Here is a 24,736-nt window from a genome sequence, read left to right on the forward strand (position 1 = left end):
GAGAGAGAGAGAGAGAGAGAGAGAGAGAGAGAGATGCCAGGATGTCGGGTTATCATGATAGATGCACAAGTCAGCTAAAGGTAGTTCAGTCGATCTAATGTGAGAAGGGTAAAGGAAAGGTCCTTCCGGTCCGCTATCTGCCCTAAAATACAAATAGCTTAGCTTCCACCCTCACTAGTGTAGTCTATTGCTCATAACAGGTCTATTCATTCTAATCTTCCGATCTAGGTCTGAACTTAACCAGATTAACTAATTCAGTTGCATGCATTCAACCAAACGATTATAATTTTATTGCTAATGAAACAATTCTCACATTAAATATCCTAAACCAACTATCGCATCATTGCTATACTACCATGACTCCCCTAATCCTAGCATTAAGGGATTAGGTAAGCATAACAAATAAAACAAGAACGAGAAATAAGACAAGAACAAGCATGATGAAGAAATAAGAAATCTCTATCTCTGTTCACGATGACAAAGAAAACTAATTCTAAAAATAATAAAGCTCAGTCTGCTAGCAAAAGTTCGAATGTATCCAGTGTTATTCATTCAGAAAAGTCCAAAGTGTTGGGTAAACCAGATGTTGAGAAAGGCCAAAAACATAAACATATACATGAGGTAACTGGAATTCCACCGTTGGATTTTAATAATGTAGTAGTAGAGGATTGTGAGAAAGAATCTGAATCTGAGGCCGGCCAGAGCCAGGATGCTGCCCGGTATCAAATCTATGGTAAGAAAATTATTCAGATAATTGAGGAGGAGCCTGATTTGCTGCAACTGACAGAGGAGGATGTCCAGTTTGAACTTGATTATTGGCAGCAGGCAGTAGTAGGGTTTGTGGTTGGAGCTAATCCACCATGGAAGATCTTGGAAGGTTTCCTGAAAAGGATATGGAACAAATACGTTATAGACAAGATATCATTTTTAACTAATGGCGTTTTCTTGGCAAGGTTTCAAACTGAAGAGATGAAACAAGCTTTTCTAGGGAGTAGTCATTTTCTGTTTGACAACAAACCTTTAATATTCAAGCCTTGGCAACCTGATGTTGAACTAACCAAGGAGGATGTCAAATCTGTACCAGCCTGGATCAGATTGCAAAATTTGCCTCTGAAATTTTGGGGTAAGAGTCTCCCTAAATTAGCAGGTTTAGTTGGAAAATACATTAAAAGTGATGAGCTTACTGCATTGAAAACCAGATTACGGTTTGCAAGAGTCATGGTTGAGCTGAATTTGGGTCAATCCTTTCCTAAACACATCAAATTCAGGGATGAGAAACAGCAACTGATAACCATTGACATAGCTTATGAATGGAAGCCTAGTTTGTGTACTAAATGTAAACTACTAGGTCATGCAAAAGATCAGTGCAGGAAAAATAAGCAACAGATTAAACCCTATGTACCTCATAAGATATGAAGACTAGTCAAGAGCACCAAGATTGCTTCTGCTTAGCCATAGAGTGGCTCTGATCCTTCTCCACGGACTGCTTCTATTGCTATCCCTGTCACAAAATTAAAAGAGGTAGAAGTGGTAAGTGACAGAACATATATTCCTAATACTACTGTGCTGTCTAGTGGGGCTATTTCTCCAGTGAGGCAGTTCAAGGACACTAGAAAAGGGAGTGAAAATGATAGTAGAACCCTCCACACTTATCCATTCCAGATGGAGACTTTGAAGGGGAATTTCTCTCCTAAGAAAAGCACTGAGTTTAATGGTCACGACCCTCCTAAAATATATTAAAGAATTTTGGATTATGGAATGTAACAGGGATGAATAAGGAAGTGAGGCAAAAAGTTGTGAATAAGTTCCTTCATACAAATAATGTGGGTCTCTTTGGTTTGTTAGAGACCAAAGTTAAATCCAATAATGTTCATAGGATAGTGAATAATATTTTCTCAGACTGGAGTGTCTTTACTAATAATTCTAAGCATCCTGGAGGTAGGGCTGGGTGATTTGGAAGCCTCATATGTTTGAGATTCATTTAATAAAGTATGATGCTCAGTTCATTCATTTACATGTGACTAATAAATTTAGTCATATGAAATTTTTTTTTATACCATCATCTATGCCTTTAATAGAACTGGTGAGAGGAAATCCCTTTGGCTTAATCTCAGAAATATAGCTCATCATTCCCATGGTCCTTGGGTTATAAGAGGTGATTTTAATTGTGTGTTACAAGCTAATGAAAGACTAGGAGGGATGGTTTCAAATGCTGAAGCTAAGCCTTTTTCTGATTGTCTACAAGACTGTGGATTAGTTGATATTGCTGCTACAGGTTCATTCTACACTTGGAATAAGAAGCAGCCTTATGTCACAAGGGTCTATAGTAGGTTAGATAGATTATTTGTCAACCAAGAGTGGGTGGATGCTTTTTCTCAACAATATGGCTAACTTCTTACCAGAAGGACATTTTGATCATACCCCTTGTTTGGTAAGTGAAGGAGATAAAGATGGGAGGCAGAATAGACCTTTTAAGTATTTCAATATGTGGAGCTCTGCACCTGGCTTTCAGAAATGTGTAACTAAAGCATGGAGTACTAGTGTTCTTGGTACCAAGATGTACAAAGTGGTTAGAAAACTGAAGCTGCTTAAACCTGCCCTTAAAATGATTAACAGATCTCACTTTTCTGTTATTGAAAACAGTGCTGATATTGCTCATCTTAGATTGACTCATATCCAGGAGCAACTCATTGACAGGCCAGGGGATGAGGGACTTATTAAGCAAGAACAAGAAGCTCATCAGATCTCTCTTTCCCTTCAAACAGCTAAGATGGAGTATCTCAAACAAAAAACTAAAGCACATTGGATAAAGGATGGGGACTTTAATTATGCATACTTCCATGGTGTAATAAAATCAAGAAGGAATAAGAACTTCATCTGACAGATTGTTGACCATCACAATAAATCCCACAGTGACCAACATGGGATCCAAAATGCTTTCCTAGAATATTATCAAATAATGTTGGGTACTAAAGCATTTATTACTAAAGTCAAAAAAGTTATTGTGAGAAAAGGAAAAGTTTTCACTACTGCCTATAACAGTGCCTTAGTTGCTCCTATCACAAGGGAAGAGGTCAAAGATGTAATATTAATATTCCTGATGAAAAAGATACAGGACCAGATGGGTTTTCAAGCAAATTTTTCAAAGATAGCTGGTATATTGTAGTGGAGGAAGTCACTAATGTTGTTCTGAATTTCTTTGAGTCAAACATGCTTCTGAAACAGATAAATACCACTATGGTGACTTTGATCCCAAAAATTGAAAGACCTTCTAGTGTTCTTCAATATAGGCCTATTGCATGCTGTAATATCCTATACAAATGTATTTCTAAATTATTGTGTAACAGGTTGGCCAACATCTTACTGATTTGATTGCTCAGAATCAAGGAGGCTTTATCCAGGGGAGAATTATTTTGGAGAACATCCTCATTTGTCAGGACATTATTAGACTCTATGAGAGGCAGGCTGTATCCCCAAAGTGCTTATTAAAAATGGATCTGCAGAAAGCCTATGATACCATTGAATGGGATTTCTTAGATCAGATGCTCACTGCCCTAAATTTTCCAATTCAATTCAAGGGGTGGATTATGCAATGTGTTACAACAACTAGCTATTCCCTCAACCTTAATGGGAATGTTTTTGGCTTTTTCAAAGGGCAGAGAGGATTGAGACAGGGAGACCCTCTATCCCCCCTCCTTTTTACTATATGCATGGAATATCTCTCAAGACTGCTTGCACATACTATTGACAATATTGAGTTCAGATATCACCCCCTTTGCAAACCCATGAAACTGACTCATCTTATGTTTGCTGATGATTTACTCTTATTTTGCAAAGGTGATGCCCATTTTATCATGACTCTACTCAGGACTTTTGCTACTTTCTCCAGTTTTACTGAACTCCACATGAGTAAGGGAAAATCTAATGCATACTTTAATGGGGTCAACGAGGAATTGAGGCAAGAGATTATACAGATCTCAGGTATGGTAGAAGGCAACCCTCCCCTTTAAATATCTTGGAATCCCAATCAAAATCACAAGACTCAATGCTAAGGACTGTAAACCTTTGATAGATAAAATAGTCCAGAGAATTAGGGGACTGGGAGCAAGGAAACTCTCCTATGCTGGGAGATTGACCTTAATTCAGGTTGTTCTAAAGACTCTTCATAATTACTGGGCTAGCATTTTTCTTTTGCCATCTGAAGTGATCAACAGGATTGAAGCTATTTGTCGGAATTTTCTATGGGATGGGGGCATAAACTATGTGATATCTCCCCTAGTCTCATGGGAGAATATTTGTAAGCCTAAAAAAAGGGGGGCCTTGGTCTGAAAAATGACACCCAATGGAACCAGGCTGCTGTGGGGAAACTGGTGTGGTGGTTGGCCTCTAAATCTGACCACCTCTGGGTCAAATGGATAAATAAAATTTACATAAAAGGAGGAGATTGACTAGATTACTCTCCCACCAGCAATTCAAGCTGGCCATGGAGAAAAATCTGCCAAATTAAGGAGCTTTACCTGGTCTCTTATCAACAACAGGTCTGGAAATCAGAACTTGGTCACGGTTATTCAATTGCTTGAGGATATGAATTAATCAGGAACAAGGGGGAAAAGGTGAGATGGTCTAAGCTGATATGGAATAAGTATACTACCCCTAAACATGCTTTCTTGGCCTAGATCTATCATCACAATAGTCTTAATACTAACGAAAAACCGCATAAACTGGGTATTATTGAGAGTGATACTTGTTATATCTGTGGTAATGATGTAGAAAGCTCCCGTCATTTGTTCTTTGAATGCATTTACAGTTGAAGAATCATCTCCCATCTTGGAACGCAACTAGGGCTCACAATCCCGAATAGAGATATTGTTACCTAGAGTCTTCGAATGCCGGGTACCGATCTGAGGAGAGGTGTGATCAACTCTATCTATAATGCTTCCATTTACTGGATTTGGCGACAACGTAATTTGAGTAAACATGATGGGCTTATCCTTCGGCCGGAGAAATTGACGGATCTGATCATTTCAGACACTGCTCGACGGATTCTGAGCTTGTCTTCACTCCAGGTTGGGACCCAGGATAGGGCTCTCTTAGATCGTCTTCAACAAAGACGATGAGAATGATGGTTAGGTTTTTTAAAATGGAGAAGCAGGAGTTTCTGATAGTTGTTCTGAGGTTGAAGGAAAGTGACGACCTCTGATTTTGATGTTTATCTGCTTTTGATGTTTGATAATAGGTTTTCTTTTCATCCGTACCTTTGGGCTCGGTTTAAGTTTTTGGGCTGGTCTTGTATTGTGATGGGTTGAGTGGTAGGGATTGGTCTAATAACCGCCTGCCCCTTGATGTATGGTGAATTTTTTCATTAATATACTTACATTTTAACAAAAAAAAAAGAAGTAAGCAAAAGGGAATTAATATAAAAGAGAGAAGGAAGGTTACAAAGAATTAGATCCGGAAAAGAGAGAAGCCAAAAGTAACTTTGAACAGTAAAGTGTTTTTCTGGTGAAAAGTGTTGATTCCTAAACCTAATGACGTCTCTCCTATTTATAGGATAGATATTTATTAAACCTAAGACACGATATTAAGATAAAAATCCCACGTCCATAGAAAAGTACTCGATCGAGGACTTTAAAACTCCTATATCGAGTAACTCCTAGCAAAATCCTCTCGATCGAGGACTTTAGGTACTCGATCAAACACTATCAAAAAGCATCATTCGATCGGGGACTTTAGGTACTCGATTGAACAAGATAGTACTCAATCGAGTACTTTCCAGTGCACAATTCCTGCTTCGCGCACTAACTTCAAACGGCTGCCATTTCTTCGTTACTTAGGCAAACAGAGCGTTTCCGGTGGCGTTGGAAAGATAATAGGACAATATTTCATATACAATTATAATAACTTGAAAATCAATTGTACAACTCGAGATATGGCTCTTCAAAGTAGGCACTAGTAATTTGAAGCTCTTATTTTGCTCGCCTAGCTACCTTACTTCTATGCGCATCACAAAATAGTAGTTTCCAAGCTCCGACTCAACTCATCTCCTAAATGTATGCATAGGGACATGTATTAAGCTTGATTATGATCCTCTCCGGTTCATACCTGCAAATAATACAAGACAAACCAAAGTAGACTATTTGGGGGACATTTGTAGCTAAACACTACTAAATATGCATAAAGATGCGTGCAAATATGGTACAATAAGTCTATATAAAATGCATGCATCATATTCTTGGCCGGAGTCCATGCCTTATAGACTTCGAGCTTGTCACCACACAAAAAAAAATTATCCCGCCCGGAACGAAAATTTGGATCAAACCGGACCGGGATCTATGGGCTGGATCCGGTCTCCCGTCCAAACTTTTTAAGTATTCCGACCATTGTGATCTCGATCCAGTTTTTTCGGCTCCGGGCTGAATTAGACTGAAAATAACGGAATTTACGTTTGCTTAATTATTTTATATAAAATTATTTATAAATGTTGTTTAAATATGCTTAATTTGTCGTTATTAGACTTCAATCAATACATATTTTCGTCATTTATATAATTAACCTTCAATAGTTCATATCCATAGTTTTATGTCTCAATTTAAATGTGAGAATAAGAGTTAGCTCAAGTGGTAAAAGCTCTTTTACTCCAATCATGAAGTTTGGGGGTTCGATTCTCACCCGCGAAATAAGTGCGCTCATTTGAACCAAAAACAAAAACTTCTTAATTTAAGTGGGCATTTGGTTCGCATAAGGGAAAGAAAAAGGGAATCGGAAAGAGAATCGAAGGCAAAGAAATGGAAAGGAAATGGGCTTCCTTACAGTTAGTTACTCACTTGTTTGGCTAGATATGTGTACAGGAATGAAAAAAAACCCCGAAAACAACAATTATCAATCCACCTACCATCCGCCACCAACAACCAATGATCAACACCAACTACCGCCATCGTGAACCACGCCGGCATGCCTGAGGTCGCCTGAAGCCGGCATGTCGGACCTGCCGCCGACGAGTCAGGCCACCCCACGCATGACCACTTTTTCCCCTTCTTCCACCCTATAAAATGTGGGTTAATATCCGTATACTACCCCTTTAATTGTAGGACTATAACGTAAAATTTACATGTGAATATTGTCATAAAACATAAAACCGATAAGGAACAAGAAATCAACCTCGGGTCCTTGATGAACGGCGTAAAGAACAGAAATCAAACCAGATTCCCTCCTAATTGTTGCACCCAAGACCTTGTCCGAGATATGCCCTTGTGCTAGAACAGTGTTCTCCTATTGCCTTGCAATATTGGGAGAACTTGTTGTGTGTTTTTCTCGAGATGTGAGATCTCGGTTTCAGAGAAAGCTTGATCTCCAAAACCCTAGAATTTTTACAAAATCTTTTGATTCGGTTAGAAGGGAGGAGAAACCCTCCCTTTTGTTCCCTCTCACTCGGCCGGCCATGGGCTACCTAGGGAAGTGGGCTTCCACTTCCTTTTAGTCTTGGCTCATGGTCTGGTTCGCAAAATCGCTAAAATGTATATGACGCGGTCTGATTATAAACTGTTATCGGTTATCGGAGATTAAGGCATCAGCTAATAATACGGGTTAGCTGAATTATTAATACGTGTCCGACAAAAACAGTATTGTATAATTTATTCAATATACATTAATTAAATATAAAACGCTTATATTTAATTTTATTTAATTAATCAAGTTAATTCGCCTTAGCTCATGATATTTAATCCGTATTAAATATAATATCTCAACATCACATATTTGACTAATTACTAATCAAATAACTCGGACTAATCGGTTAGTCAATTTTGGCATCTACATGACAAGTATTTCCATCTTGTCACGTCTCTCGAACGTATCCTATAGGTGTGACTTTTAGGGACCAGTTGATCACCGCCATCTGTATGACAATAACGTCAAACTTATCTAGCAAGCCAACCGTTATTGATAAACGTGGATCAACTGATAATAATACCAAAGTATGCCCTTTGATCCTTTTAGAGGTTTAAAAGTCCTTGCACTAACTGTTAAGGACACCAACCCCAACAAGCTCCCACTTGTCCGTACAAGTGCATGTGCAATGACGTTATCCGCACTAACTGGAGGACACAAGCTCCAACAATCTCCCACTTGTCCGAACAAGTGTATGTGCGATAACCGATTCTCATATTCATTTAAAATCTCTCCCACTCAATGTAAAACAATTTGCAGATCCGGATCCGCAAAGGTCGTATTTTACAATCGATCTGTATCATGAGTGGTTTCCCCTACTAGAAAGTAACTTAACTGATAAAACGAATCCGTATCCGAGCATGGCCATGCATTTCGATTCTGACTCCTCGAGTGGCCCCGAGAAATATCGAGTACGATAAAGGCTGAATATTTCCTTCAACTCGACTCCTTCCGATCTAAGCACAGCATGAAATGACCCAGAAAAAATCTACTTGGCCCCCTGTTACGGATGACCGTGAGAAAGAAACCAAAGTCACCCAAAATCTGCCGTAGTCTCAAGAGACAGTCGATAGTCAAGAGATTCGACTCTAAGGATCACCATGGAAGTCCTATCCACGACCGGGCAGCGAATGTTATGAAACATTTAGGACTCCACGTCGATGTCACAATAGTGTCCTACGAAATATCCGTATAAATCGCCTCTGTGATTGGTCAGTCAACCGGTTGACTTATGGCTCGTTGAACCCACCATCAACCAACGTCACAAAATAATTGCCAGAGTTATCAGCTCATGTGGGCAATTAAGGACTGAAAAAGATATGATGTTTGTTCAGTTCACTTTGTGGTGTTCAAAATTGTCGTACAATTCCACATGAAAAACAAAATATATATAAAAATTATCAAAACGATGATGTCATATAGAGTACAAAGGAGAATGAATCTGATCCATAAAAGAGTACTACAACTTAGGAACACGTTTAATTCCCATGGAATTAACATGCCCTTCATGCTTATCTTGTCGTAATGGTTTAGTGAGAGGATCTGCTATGTTATCATCAGTAGCAATCTTTTCTATCACTACTTCCTTTTGCTCCACGTAATCCCGGATTAGATGAGCTTTCCGTTGTACATGTCTAGATTTGTTGCTAGACTTTGGCTCCTTAGCCTGGAAGATGGCACCACTATTGTCGCAATAGATGGTGATCGGGTCATTCGAACTAGGCACTACAGAGAGCCCATGTAAGAATTGACGCATCCATATCGCTTCCTTTGTTGCTTCAGACGCGGCATAGTACTCGGACTCAGTCGTAGAATCTGCTGTAACAGTTTGTTTCGAACTCTTCCGGTGATCGCAGCGCCATTAAGAGTAAAAACGAATCCATCGAGATTTCGAGTCATCTCGATCCGTTTGGAAGCTAGCATCTCACAGAATCGGTTGCGCATAGCGTTTGAGAGCCTCCATAAGTCAATGCCCAATCTTTAGTCCTCCGTAGGTACTTAAGAATGTTCTTGACATGCCACCAATGTGGTTCACCTGGATCTTTGTTGGAATCGACTTGTCATACTCAATGCATATGCCACGTCCGGACGTGTGCATATCATGGCATACATGATTGATCCTATAGCCGAAGCATAAGGAATCCGTGTCATGCGCTCTTTCTCTTCCGGTGTCTCTGGTGCCCGAGACTCGGCTCAAATGCACCCCCGGAGCCATAGGAAGGAACCCCTTCTTGGAGTTAGTCATACTGAATCTCTCTAGGACTTTGTCTATGTAAGACTCGATCGAGAGATAACATCCGTCGTGATCTATCTCGATAGATGCGGATGCCTAGAATTCTTTGTGCCTCTCCCAGATCTTTCATCTGGAAGTGGTTTTTCAACCATACTTTCACCGAAGTTAAGAGAGGTATGTCATTCCCAATCAGGAGTATGTCGTCAACATACAATATTAGGAAGACAATCTTGCTCCCACTCGACTTGATATATAGACATGGTTCCTCGACCGATCGAGTGAATCCATTGTCTTTTATCACTTGGTCGAAGCGATGATTCCAACTCCTTGATGCTTGCTTAAGTCCATAAATGGAACGCTTAAGCTTGCACACTTTCTTAGGTTGTACTGGGTCGATGAAACCTTCGGGTTGTACCATGTACAACTCTTCCTCCAAAAAACCATTTAAGAAGGCGGTTTTCACGTCCATTTGCCAAATTTCATAGTCATGAAAAGCGGCGATCGCTAAGATAATCCGAATGGAACGCAGCATGACTACGGGTGCAAAAATCTCATCGTAGTGCAAACCTGGCACTTGGGTGAAACCTTTAGCAACTAGTCGTGCTTTGTAGATATCTTGCTGACCTTCCACAGAATGCTTTATCTTGTAAAGCCATTTGCATTGAAGGGGACGAACCTTAGCAGGTAAGTCAACAAGATCCCACACGTTGTTCTCATACATGGAGTCCATCTCGGATTGCATGGCCTCAAGCCATAGCTTTGAGTCAGAACTTGTCATGGCACCTTTATAGGTTGCGGGTTCACTACTCGTTAAGAGTAGAACGTCATCTATGTCATGTTCCTCGACCATACCAATGTATCTGTCCGGAGGAATAGAGACTCTTCCCGACCTCCTAGGTTCCTCAGGAATATTCACCGCAGCCGGGATTGAAGGAACAGGTTCCTCCAATGGTTGCTCGGTGTTTGGTTCTGGAATCTCCGACAGGTCGAAGGTTCTATCACTCTTTGCATTCTCGAGAAATTTCTTCTCTAAGAATGTCGCACTAGCCGCAACAAAAACACGTTGTTCGGTTGGCGAATAGAAGTAATGACCACGTGATCCTTTAGGATAACCTATAAAGTATGTCTTGACCGATCGCGGGCCGAGCTTATCTTCAGGTCTCCACTTGACATAAGCTTCGCAGCCCCAAACCCGTATAAAGGACAAGTTAGGGACCGTTCCCTTCCATAGTTCATATGGAGTCTTGTCAATAGCTTTAGACGGACTTCGGTTAAGTATTAGAGCAGCTGACAAAAGAGCATAACCCCATAACGAATCAGGTAAAACCGTGTGACTCATCATGGATCGAACCATATCAAGTAGTGTTCGATTTCTCCGTTCGGACACACCATTCAACTGAGGTGTTCCAGGTGGAGTTAACTGTAGGGCAATCCCACAGTCCTTTAGGTGTTGATCAAACTCGTGAGAAAGATACTCGCCACCACGATCCGAACGCAGTGTTTTTATCTTTCTACCCAATAGGTTCTGACCTATTCTCGGTATTCTTTGAATTTCTCAAAGGATTCACTTTTGTGTTTCATTAAGTAGACATAGCCATATCTACTTAAATCGTCCGTGAAAGTGATGAAATACCTATAGCCTTCTCGTGCGGTGATTGACATAGGACCACATACATCCGTGTGTATGAGCCCTAATAGGTCAGCAGCGCGCATTCCAACACCTTTGAAGGAAATCCGAGTCATCTTACCGATGAGACATGATTCACACGTGCCAAATGATTGAAAATCAAAGGCCGAGATAGCTCCATGTTTGATGAGCTGTTTTACGCGTTTCTCATTAATGTGTCCCATACGGCAGTGCCATAGATACGTTTGATCTTTGTTACCCACCTTTAACCTTTTATTCATTACGTGTAATATTTCCGTGGTCTGATCTAAAACATAAATTCCGTTCATGGAGACGCCTTGTCAGTAAATCATATCGTGTAATGAGAAAATGCAAGCATTGTTTTCTATTACAAATGAAAAACCAAGTTTATCAAGCGCAGAAACCGAAATAATGTTTTTCGAAAGACTAGGAACATAATAGCGATCAAATAAAGACAACTCAAATCCGCTAGGAAGCTGGATCACATATGTCCCCTTGGAGATGGCAGCTACTCTTGCTCCATTCCCAACACGCAGGTCCACCTCACCCTTTACGAGGGGTTCGATGTTTCGGAGCCCCTGCACATGATTACACAGATGAGAACCACAACCAGTATCAAGTACCCAAGTTCCGTAACTTGCGTGGTTAATCTCAATCATATGAATAAAAGTAGAAGAGAGAGAAGACATACCAACAGGTTTAACACGACCTGCCTTTAAGTCCTCATGATAAACAGGACATGTGCGTCTCCAATGCCCAGTCTTGTGGCAATGATGGCATTCCATGTTTTCACTCTTGCTCTTTGTCATGCCTCGATGAGTTGCTCGCCTCACCAGGACCACTCTTACCCGAACCCGACTTCTTGAACTTCGCCTTACCTCTTTGTTAGGTTTGCCGGAGCTTTGCCCTTACCTTTCCCTTTGTTTGACACAACGAGAACATCCTGTTTCGAGCTCCCACTGAACTTCATGTCCTTCTCGGTCTGTACGAGGAGGGAGTGCAATTCATGGGGAGTTTTCTTCAAATCATTCATATAGTAATTCGCTCTGAATTGCGAATAACCATCGTGGAGTGAATGAAGAATACGGTCGATAACAATATTCTCGCTGATGTTACAGTTAAAGGTCTCCAGTTTCTCGACATTCTCAATCATGCTGAGAATGTGTGGGCTAACCGGTTGGCCCTTCTGGAGTCTCGCATCAAAGAAGCGAGTGGTATGCTCATAGGTCACGATTCTCGGTGCTTTCGAGAATTCCTTGGTGAGCGTGGTGAAAATCTTGTTTGCACCATGGGCTATGAAGCGTTTCTGCAAATTGGGTTCCATTGCAAAAATGAGTACGTTTTTAATCGCACCCGCTTCCATACAGAAATCATTAAACTTGGTGACTTCAGCAGCTCTAGCCGTGGGACCTGGGTTTGCCGGGATGGGCTCCAAGAGATATTTGAGCTTCCCGTCAGCAGCGGCAGCATTCCGTAATGCCGCCTCCCAGTCCGCGAAGTTGGATCCATCATTCTTCAGTCGAGTAGACTGATTCATCTGATTCATGAAGATCCTAAGCCAGGACTCACGGTCCAATGTGGCACTTGGCATTGGGTTATCACTTGAACCAGCCATTTGATGTTTAGCAGTTTAAAATCGTGATCTACACTGAAAAAGAAAGAAAAACAAAACGAAATAAGCAACTCATCGAGGTGATTTAAGTCTATTTTAAAATTCATTTTAAACATGTAGACTCTCGCACTTGCATAATTGATCTCCCTCAAGAAAGATACAAGTGATCCCAAGACTCAATTTCTGTAAATTGATAAGCCAACTGTTTAGCTAATTCTTCCGGAAGAACTCTTGGTCGATAGATTTCCGTAAATCCTATCTATAGTCCACCATGATCACAGGATCGTACGAGTGACCATAGTGTTGAGATAAAATAGGTCAATCGGTTCCAACTTACCCGACGTAGAAGGGGTCATAGTATGCCTACCGACGAAGAAGGGACTCATTGGAGTTTGACCTATAAAGACCGTTCTCAATTTTAGTTTATACGAGGAAGATCCCATCAACAAAATTATAATTCATTTTAAGTGAACGAATAACTAGCGTTTGTCGTGAATGAATTTATTTGGATGATGGCTTAAAACGTGTGACATGAGAATGTCAATGAAAACTAACTCGTGACCTCTATATGTGTCAGTTTTCATGCAATAAATTATAGGTGGTTTGGTTTTTAGGCGGAAAATGATGCAAATAATCGTTGCGAAAAATAAATGAAGGAATGCAAAAACGTAAATAAAAATTCCCTAGTGTGGCCTATCCTAGTATAAGAACATAATACAACTTTGGAATCCACCGTTGGACCCGAAAAGCTTGTCTTGATGTTCCATCTTGATCCAAGTAGCGGGAGTGAGCATCTGGTCTCCATCTTTGGTCTTCTCAAAAATTACAATTAAAATTACAAAATATAAACCTATTTACATTCTAATTAAAACTGTAATTACAAGTGAAAAATCCAAAACGGAGATGCGAGATCTCAAAATACAACCAAGACCGTGTTCCATCATTACGGTAACACGTTCTACTAAGGCCACACTAAGTTACAATTAATTGTAAAAATTAAATACGTAATAAAAAGGCATTCACGGCATTCATAATTTACGATAAATAAAATGCATCAACTAAAAAACAAATTCATTCGTGACATAATTCCGTAATTATGTTAAAATTATCCAAACCACCTTTTAATGATTAAAATTCATGTGATAAAACCGCTTCTATCATTTAATTTTAATCCATTACAATCCGTCATTTTAAAGATGCTTTAAAACAACTATATGGTACGTGAGTGAACCGATTCACTATTAAGCGAGTGTACTATATCCGTATAAAGTACATATAGAAGCCAAAAGAAAATTTAAATCAAAAGAAACAAATTTTCAAAGTGTTAAAAAGACGAAATCCTTCGATCCAGGGACATAAGTGCTCGATCGAGGACAAAGGGCTCGATCGATCGAACCGCAAGTCGATCGAGAGGTATAACTAACCAGAGGTGCTCGATCGACAACACCGATGGTCGATCGAGTACCTATATCAACAAATCTGCTCGATCGAGTACGAGGACAACTCGATCGAGCAGAGAGGGTTTTGAAAGGTGTCGATCGAGTACAAAGCAAGGACTCGATCGAGCAAAAGGTTTTGAACAGGGTCGATCGAGTACAAAGCAGGACTCGATCGAGCAAAAATTATACAGAAAAGCCACTCGATCGATTGAAAACTTGGTCGATCGAGTGCAAAAGTCTCTGGAAAATTCAAAACCCTCGTGAAAACATATTTCGAGACAAAATCAATTGCAAATTCGATCAAAAAAGCATTAAAACAAATTTGACAATTGACAAAACATGACATATTGTTATAATCTCTGTATAAAACAACAATATGCATAAAACAAATCGAAAAAGATGAAATTACCGTGTAATACATGACACGGTTTCATAAAAAAATTTCTGCCGTGTATACTAGGCACGGTTTTCGATACAAAAGCAAAGTCGATTCAAGATCGTTTTATGAAAAACACATATAAAAATTTACGTGGCCTCGCTCTGATACCACTTGTGGGTTAATATCCGTATACTACCCCTTTAATTGTAGGACTATAACGTAAAATTTACATGTGAATATTGTCATAAAACATAAAACCGATAAGGAACAAGAAATCAACCTCGGGTCCTTGATGAACGGCGTAAAGAACAGAAATCAAACCAGATTCCCTCCTAATTGTTGCACCCAAGACCTTGTCCGAGATATGCCCTTGTGCTAGAACAGTGTTCTCCGATTGCCTTGCAATATTGGGAGAACTTGTTGTGTGTTTTTCTCGAGATGTGAGATCTCGGTTTCAGAGAAAGCTTGATCTCCAAAACCCTAGAATTTTTACAAAATCTTTTGATTCGGTTAGAAGGGAGGAGAAACCCTCCCTTTTGTTCCCTCTCACTCGGCCGGCCATGGGCTACCTAGGGAAGTGGGCTTCCACTTCCTTTTAGTCTTGGCTCATGGTCTGGTTCGCAAAATCGCTAAAATGTATATGACGCGGTCTGATTATAAACTGTTATCGGTTATCGGAGATTAAGGCATCAGCTAATAATACGGGTTAGCTGAATTATTAATACGTGTCCGACAAAAACAGTATTGTATAATTTATTCAATATACATTAATTAAATATAAAACGCTTATATTTAATTTTACGAATTAACTGGTTAATTCGCCTTAGCTCATGATATTTAATCCGTATTAAATATAATATCTCAACATCACATATTTGACTAATTACTAATCAAATAACTCGGACTAACTGGTTAGTCAATTTTGGCATCTACATGACAGTATTTCCATACTGTCACGTCTCTCGAACGTATCCTATAGGTGTGACTTTTAGGGACCAGTTGATCACCGCCATCTGTATGACAATAACGTCAAACTTATCTAGCAAGCCAACCGTTATTGATAAACGTGGATCAACTGATAATAATACCAAAGTATGCCCTTTGATCCTTTTAGAGGTTTAAAAGTCCTTGCACTAACTGTTAAGGACACCAACCCCAACATAAAATCACTTCTACATCTCCATAATCACCACCTAAAAACACTATTAAACCAGTCTATGAAACATTAAAACCCCTCTCCACCCCTCAAAACACCAAATCTGGTGGTTTTTGGTGGGTCGTTGGTATAAAACGCGACGCCGACAAGGAGCATGACTGGGACGCGTCACTAGAAAGGGGCGGTAGAGTAGTGTCGGTTGTTGTGGTGTGAGTGACAGGTGTCATCGGTTGTTCCGGTGGTAGTGGTGACAGATACAATGGTGGTTCTGGTGGCATTCAAGTTATGAGGAGGTAAGATAAGGAATGAAATCTCATACCCTAGGGGGGTAGGTGAATGGAATTAAAAAGATGTGGAGGTATAGGGAGGAATGGAGGGGGGAATGGAAATGGACAAAATGCTCAAACAAACAACTACAAAGGGAATGAGGGATTTTCATTCCCTTTCCCTTTCTTTTCTACACCTAACCAAACGCCCCCTAAATGTATTACTCAACTTTCCATACTCGAAAACCTTGTCCAATTACGTCAACATGCCAATTGTCTCCAGCATAACACACCTCTTTTATTTTTCTATCACGTAACTTGACCTGTTTAATCTATTTATATATAAACCGTTCATTTTCAACCCACTTTAACCCGTTTTGCCTATTAAACATCTTAATCTAACTAAGTTGTCGAAGTAATTAACCCAAAAATGGTCAATGATGTTTGAGTCTATGGAGCCGGTACTTCAGAGCGGGAAGGATGAATTAAGTACCCTTTAAAACTTTAAGCGAAAAACACGTTTATTAACGATTCTGAATCAGCACACAAACAATTTAAACACTTCTAACAACTGTTCAATCAACGATGATTATGCAGTACTGATATAAATGAACTCGTGAATAACAAACTTGATGAATAATGAAACGAAAATGCGAGAAATAAAAGCAAGAACACAATAATTTTTGAAGTGGTTCGACCTACTCTTTAATTGTCTACGTCCACTATCTCTCTTATAATTATTTCCTTTATAACCCTACCCGATTACAAAGAAAATCTCCACGATCAACCCGATCGTGCAACTCGTGTATAACCCTATACCCCAAAAGCACTCTCTCACAAAATTGAGAATTACAACTCTTTTGTCTCCTTATATGATTCACAACTTAGAACGATGGAGAACAATTATTACCTAAAGATGAAAATTTAAGTACTTGAACGATGGAGAACAATTATTACCTGGAGATGAAAACTTTAGTACTTAGAGATGAAAACTTAAGTACTTGAACGATGGAGAACAATTATTACTTAGAGATGAAAACTTAAGTACTTGAAATTGATTTAACTAGGCACGATTGGAACAACTTTTGCAAAGACTTAGGCCCTGTTCTTTTGGACTTAATTTTAGTTCTTATAAGTTCAGTTCAGCTCTATAAAGTTCAGTTCAGTTCAGCTCCATTCAGTTCAATTCAGTTTAGTTCAGTTCAGTTTGGTTCAGATCAGTTCAGTTCAGTTTATTTCAACATTAATAATACTATTCTTATTTTATATTCTTATTCTTATCATTATTATTATATAATTATATTAATATGTTTAATATTTTTATTATTATATTAATATATTAATATATATTTTATATATTTTATATATTACTATTGTTTTTATTATTATTTTATTTATATTTAATATACTTATTATTATATTATTATGATTAATGGCAATATTAGTAGTATAAAGTATTAATATTTATTATTATTATTATTATTATTATTTTTACTATTATTACTATTATTACTTTTATTATTATTATTATTATTATTATTATTATTATTATTTTTATTATTTATTAATATATTCATTTTGGTTAATATTATTAAAAACATATTTATTATTACTATATATTATTATATTATATTTATTATTATATTACTATTTTTTATATATATTATTAGATTATTATTATAATATATTAATAATAATAATAATAATAATGAATAATATTTTTATAATATTTATTATTATTATTGGTATTAATTTTATTATTATTATTATCTTTTATTTTTATTTCAGTTCTGTTCAGTTCAGTTCTGTTCAGTTCAGTTCAGCTCCATTAAGTTCAATTCAGACAATTTCAATCCAAAAGAACAGGGCCTTAGTGTGTGTTTGGCCTGCTTTTCAAGGTGTTTTTGAACTTACAAATACGTTTTGGCCAAATATATCATAAATTTAAAAGCTAATAGTAGATTCCCAAAAGCTCAAATACCATGTTTTTGCCCATAAAAATAGAAGCATTAATTTGATATTTCTGTTTCTTAAAAACTACTTTTGAAAAATTTTGTTTGAAAAATATAAACTCATTTTAAGCAAACTAGGCCAAACATGCTCTTAAAAATGAACTTTTTAAAACTGATTTGCTAAATCGTTGGAAATGTTTTGCAATGGGTGAATAATTCTGAAATCTGTTACTCCAATTTATTATAGGAGAAAATCTTGGTATATCAAATCTCTAAAAATCAAGTAAAGAAAATATATATTCCAAAAATAAGATTATAAGTATATGTAACATCCCGTTTGATGTCTATGAGTGTCTTAGTATTGGATTTGATAGTTGATGATATTATGGAGCTAGCAGCATTAGAGGATGGTGGTTGGTTATGTATGGAGTTGGTATCGTGAGAGATATATATGTGGTAGATACGGTATAGTAAGTCATGTTGTGGAAGTAAACATAGTTGGTGGAGTGGGTGTTAAGAGTTCATGTTCTATGTTCGGTCGAGTTCTTGAGTCCTTAGCTAAGTTGTTGTGTCTTGGTCGAGTCTGTATGGTTGTTTTTAGGTATGGGTTGAACTTCGGGGACGAAGTTCCTTTTAAGGAGGGAAGACTGTAATACTCCGTATTTATAAGTCTTGGGGTACTCTATCGAGTAGCCCTTACTCTACTGTAATACTCCGTATTTATAAGTCTTGGGGTACTCTATCGAGTAGCCCTTACTCTGTCGAGTAAGGGTAGGTTGCGAGATAAAATAGTTTCTGACCTGTTGGGTACTCGATCGAGTATCTGGGGTACTCGATCGAGTAGGGGGGTACTCGATCGAGTGCCTTGGGTACTCGATCGAGTGTCCGGTTTTGCGGGGGAGTTTTCTCGGGTTTTGTTAATTACGCGATTAAGGTATTTAAACATATTCGTAATTGTTTTAAATCACTTTTTACAAAACCTAAAACCTGTTTAAGAGAGAAAGCAACTAGTTCTTCTTCCTAATCGCGTTCTTGACAATTCCCGGAGTTCAGACGGTTAGTTCGTATCGTAGTTCGTGTCGTTGGATTCCTTGCGTCGAGGGTAAGCTTTTAATATAATTTCTATAATGTTTTGTTAAGATTGTTGAAACCCTAATTTAGGAATTGGGGGTTTTTATGAGTAGTATTTGAATGGTAGCGTCTATGTGTTGTATGGTAGGAGGAGAATTCGTAGAGGAGCCGTTTTGATACAAATTGTGAGATACCGTCTGCGTGTTGTGCTTTCCGGGTAGGATTTCTACTCGTATTAGTCCCATAATGGGATATTGGTGATGTCTTTGTAGTTAGTTATTTAATATGATGATTGTGATTGTGATTGTGATTGTGATTGTGATTGTGATTGGTTTCTATGGCTCTCGAGATGCGTTTCTCGTGAGTGGGGTCACTTGCGGGAGTGATCTCACGCCCTAGTTTCGCCCTTCGTGGAACCCGCCACGAAAGGGGATGTGCACATTAATGGGACGGGGTTATCGCTCGTACGATGAGCGGGGCTTAGGTGGGAACGGGCTGCGGTCCCCCATCGGGCGTGGGGTCCAGTGGACGGTCAGTATTGAGACGATGGGAGTTGGTGGTGTGTGTGTGTGTGTGTGTGTGATTCAGTTCATTGTCTGTTTATCTTATTGTTGATATATGTATTGAATTGTGTGATTAGTATTGACCCCGTTTAAATATTTTAAAATCGTGGTGATCCATTCGGGGTGGTGAGCGATTATTGAGCGGTGTGTGATATGACGCGTATGGGATAGCCGGGATGAGTCATTACGTGGCGGTTAGAAGTCTTCCATTGTGTCGATGAAGTCTAGTAGCTTTGATAGTTTTAGTTGTAGACCGTATGAGAACCTTGTAATTCCTTTTATTAGTTTTGGTTTGAACATGTAATCACCTAATCTATAATTACTTTAAAAGTACGTTTCTTTATTGTCTAATGATATTCGACTACCTGGCAACCGAGATGGTAGTATCCTTATACCCGAGTGGTCCTGGTAAGGCACTTGGAGTATGGGGGTGTTACAAATGGTATCAGAGCGACGATTTTGGAACCTGTAACAAATGAACATAATGAACATAGGGAGTCTAATAAAATGAACCTGGTGTATGTGTAATGGGAGCCCCGGCTCATGCTAGGTTTTGGGTGAGTAGGCGCCCTCACTTCAAAATCTTGGCCCCATGATACTTAAGCCAGTCACATGGTATGGGAACGTGGAGTCCGTGTGTATATGTGCGACGTGTATGTTAATTGTGCTGTATATGGTTTGTCAAAAGCATGTTGCATGATAGTTGGTTTACATGTTAGTTGGAATCGTTGGAAAGGTATATGAGAATGATGAATGATGTGGCAGGAAAAGAAAGTAGTTCGTATATGATGATGTGTGATGAAGTGGATTTGTAATGTTGTTGTATTAGCAACATGGAAATAGGATTTGTAGTGTATGGGTGTGGTTTGTGTTATGAAAAGTTATGAAAATTTAAAACATGCGGGTAATACATGATTGAAAGTTGAATGTTATATGAGCATGATAGATGGTAATGTTTGACTTTTGGTAAGTAGCAACATGAAGAATAGAGGTTCAATGATATGTGTTTTATATAACGAATTGGATGAAAAGCATGATGGTTGTTTATAACGTGGCACTTGATAACACGAAGTAGATTATTTTGTTAATTGTATGAGGAGTCACGCAGATTTGAGTGCGTAGTTGTAATCATAATGTTGAAATAATAATGAATGCATAGTACGTTAGGGTATGTGAGATAACATTCGGGTAGTATTCACGAGTCTGCATGACTCGATCGAGTGGGGTTGATTCGATCGAGTGGGTACTTGTCGTTATTTTGACCAGAATCGTGCTTTTGGGCACTCGATCGAGTACCTCGGGCACTCGATCGAGTATGGGGTCACTCGATCGAGTAGCCGGGCTACTCGGTCGAGTAAGTCAGAGATCAGAAGGTTTGTTTGGGTTCTGGAGTCGGGGCACTCGATCGAGCATGTTGGGCACTCGATCGAGTAGCCTCAACTCGGTCGAGTAGGTTCTGGTACTCGATCGAGTGGGGTCTGTGCAGATCATATGCGTGTTTCGGGTCATATGTTTGTCTTTTGACATTCGTTGCATATTATGTTTAATTCAAAGGTCTTGTATTACTTCTTTATGCATTGTTTTACGTATGTGTTGGTCCTGAAGCGTAAGTTACCCAATCTTATGATGTAAAGAATGGCACTATGATGAGTATGAGTTCGGTGGGGAGGACATGAGTTATATGTGATTATGATAGATGGTGGAAAAAAAAAAAAAGAAAAAAAAAAAGAAAAGGAAGATTGGTATAGTTTATTGAGGCATGGCGCACGTTTTGCGAGACGGGATGAGTGATATGATTGTGTGTTGAGTAATGTAAAAATAAGTGAATATAGACAAGGGATGATGTGAGTATAATGAACGTGAGAATGAAAAGATTGAAAGTAAGAATGTGGATAGTGGCAGCTTGAGATGTGTAAAGAGTTAAGGAGGGAAATGGTTAGGAGTCGTGTGGGTTATGGATTTATGTAGTGAAAGTTCGTTTAAAGGAGTTGAGAAGAGTAATATATAGTGAACTTTGTGGAGACATGTCGCGAGGTGTATTTGTAGACAGTGAGTGAGTTTGGGAGGTTTGGTTTATTAAAAGATGAAACTACTGTGTGATTTCCTTGGGTAATTAACGGTATTAAATGAATTCTGATTTCTAGAGATGTAAAAAGGGGGATGCAATTGTTTGAACATTAAATGTTGGTTCTATGGATAGATTAGTGGCAAGTATGAGTGATAGCACAATAAGAGAAGATCCATGGTAAGAAAGAGTGAGATGATGTCGGTAGAAAATAATGGAATTAAGTTTTGGAGCAACGAAGGGGTAACCAGATTGCTAAAGAGTTAGCTAGAAGGGATAAAGAGTTGAACTATTAATTGGTATTATTGAGTGTAAAGAGAAAAGAAGGATAAAAGTAAGCTGAGGAAAATGTTCACCGGAGCTATGTGATATAAAGATAAGGAATCATCGAAATGTGTGATGGTATCACGAGGATGTTAGCTAAAGGTTATATATAGGAGTTTCAGGGCAACATGATTGATAATGAGTTTCGAGGAATTAAGGGAGCAAGAAGTTGGTGGAGTATTGGCACGATACGAGGTATTTGGTGGAGAGTTGGATGACAACACAAATAAGATAATATTGGGAATAATGTTGAGGTAATTTTGTTGATGAGTTTGATGTTCGTTATTTGGAATGATAACCAAAGATAGGAGAAAAACCGTGTTATTTTGATATGAGTGTAAGAGATTTGATATACGAGCAGTGGTGGTATTGTGGTGTTGTCACTAGTGGTTAAGAGTGATGGTATATTAGAAAGGTAGCAATCCTAAAGAGGTTGATTTGGTAGGGACCTGATTGTTGTGTATGATTGTGAGAGGGTATAAGATGTGGTTAGATGAGGCGGACGCTATTAGTTGAATAGTGAAGGTATGGTTATATTTGGCAGGAAGTGATGGTTGTGCGAATGGGGGAATATGTTATGAGGGGCATATGAGTTAAACTCGGGCGACAGGTAACCTTTATCGAGTGGTAACTTACGTGGTCAGGATTGACTAGTTGGTTGTGATTACGGGTCTATGATATGTGTAAATGTTTGTGTGAGGTTCTGATCTCACAAGAAGTGGTATGGTGTGATAATTATAAAGTTGTTTTATGAATGTTCTGTAATATATATGTTGGACACGGTAATTTAATTTAATGATATCCAAAAAGGTAATAATTTGATTAATTTGACATAGCTAGTTATAATTTTATGTGTATTGATAACACATGTGTATTCCGGGAAATGGCAGAGAGGATGTTCATGAGATGCTTATCTGTTTATCCATATAATATGTTGCGTGGTGATTTAATAAAGTGGATTTGAGTAAGTTTTTCTTGTCTGAGAAGTTATGCTAAGTCAGGATTTATGGGAATTGTATGCAGTTGTGATGTCTATCGGTGTGGTTGTGGTGCCTCGGGTGGTGATCCGGGCACGGTACATAGTGCTGTGATGCGGGTATTTTCGCACTACGGTGTGGCTGTTGGTGGCGGTGTTGTGATGCCGTCACCGGTTGTGGTGGAGTAGGCGGGATGATTATGATTCGGGTTTCGAAAGTACATACCAGTTATACATAGATTGTTGTTTTGTTTGATGTTGCTCTCTGCGAGTGTCAGTTTGTGCTGATAGACATTTGTCTTGCTTATTCATGTTTTCTCTACCAGGTTAAGTTGGGAATGAGGTAGAGTATGATGTGAAATAGAGTTGTATATGTTTCGTTGTTGTCATGGGATAGTGATAATCTGTTGATGGGACACGGTTGCGAGAGGTTGTTACGGTAATTTTGATCTTGTTTTCAGATGAGACATCGGTAGACATGGTAATGGAAAATGATTCGTGGAACATGTGTTGTAATGATCTGAAAGCGGCAGGTAGTTCATAATCTTTTGTTGGGACAGTGAGTGTAGGGTGTTGGGGGAATTAGTGTCATTTTAAGTTATGTATAAGTTTTGCGGTAATGAAGGAAAGAACTTGAGGATCTGGAATGAGTGCACGTAACAAGTGTGGATCGTGAGTTATGCTTTTGATGATGGGAGTTTCATATAGTTTATATAGAAAGGTATGTCATGTTGCGGTAATGTGGAAAAGTTGAAGTTTTGGGTTAAGATAAAGATTTTGAGGTATAGGTTAGGTGGTATGACGAGTGAATTGAAGTATGAGAATTGTTTAAGTAAGAGAGCCTTGGATACATGCATGGCGAGTGTTTAGAGTATAGGTGGTTATCTATGACATGTGATGATGATGAGAATAATGAGAAGATATAACTAAGGATATAGTATTAGTAGGTTACGAGGACGTAACATTTATCTTAAGAGGAGTAGGGTGCGATAAAAGAGATTTTGATGGTTGTTCATATGGTAGTATATTTGGAAGTAGAGTGTTGGTGTAGCATAAGATATGGATTTGTATATGTTGTGGTTGATAGTGTTAAAGGTCACGGACGTGCTTGTAGTAGTTTGATGTTAGGAGTGTGAGAATATCCCGCTAGTGTTGACAGTTGGATGATGAGGTTACGAGTGTGAGTAAACTTCGAGGACGAAGTTCCTTTTAAGGGTGGTAGAATGTAACATCCCGTTTGATGTCTATGAGTGTCTTAGTATTGGATTTGATAGTTGATGATATTATGGAGCTAGCAGCATTAGAGGATGGTGGTTGGTTATGTATGGAGTTGGTATCGTGAGAGATATATATGTGGTAGATACGGTATAGTAAGTCATGTTGTGGAAGTAAACATAGTTGGTGGAGTGGGTGTTTAGAGTTCATGTTCTATGTTCGGTCGAGTTCTTGAGTCCTTAGCTAAGTTGTTGTGTCTTGGTCGAGTCTGTATGGTTGTTTTTAGGTATGGGTTGAACTTCGGGGACGAAGTTCCTTTTAAGGAGGGAAGACTGTAATACTCCGTATTTATAAGTCTTGGGGTACTCTATCGAGTAGCCCTTACTCTGTC

At 38.7% G+C, this 24,736-nt stretch overlaps 1 protein-coding gene across 1 annotated transcript; it reads left to right on the plus strand.

Moving 5' to 3' along the window:
• The first annotated feature begins 474 nt into the window (after window positions 1-474).
• Window positions 475-4,010, plus strand: LOC141588632 (uncharacterized). Its single transcript, XM_074410067.1, has 7 exons — window positions 475-1,336; window positions 1,592-1,714; window positions 1,768-1,948; window positions 2,079-2,275; window positions 2,403-2,845; window positions 3,043-3,240; window positions 3,348-4,010. Exons 1-7 carry the CDS (start codon window positions 475-477, stop codon window positions 4,008-4,010), a joined length of 2,667 nt encoding a protein of 888 aa, XP_074266168.1.
• Window positions 4,011-24,736: the final 20,726 nt, after the last annotated feature.

This window comes from Silene latifolia, chromosome 1 (genome assembly GCF_048544455.1).
Source record: "Silene latifolia isolate original U9 population chromosome 1, ASM4854445v1, whole genome shotgun sequence".
NCBI classification, from domain to species: domain Eukaryota; kingdom Viridiplantae; phylum Streptophyta; class Magnoliopsida; order Caryophyllales; family Caryophyllaceae; genus Silene; species Silene latifolia.

Excerpts from the sequence above, each read along its gene's own strand:
- LOC141588632 (XM_074410067.1), top strand. The coding sequence starts at position 475 with ATGACAAAGAAAACTAATTCTAAAAATAATAAAGCTCAGTCTGCTAGC. Across the intron at positions 1,337-1,591 it reads GCCTAGTTTGTGTACTAAAT|TGAGGCAGTTCAAGGACACT; the intron begins GTAAACTACTAG and ends CTATTTCTCCAG. Across the intron at positions 2,276-2,402 it reads AGTTGATATTGCTGCTACAG|AAGGACATTTTGATCATACC; the intron begins GTTCATTCTACA and ends ACTTCTTACCAG.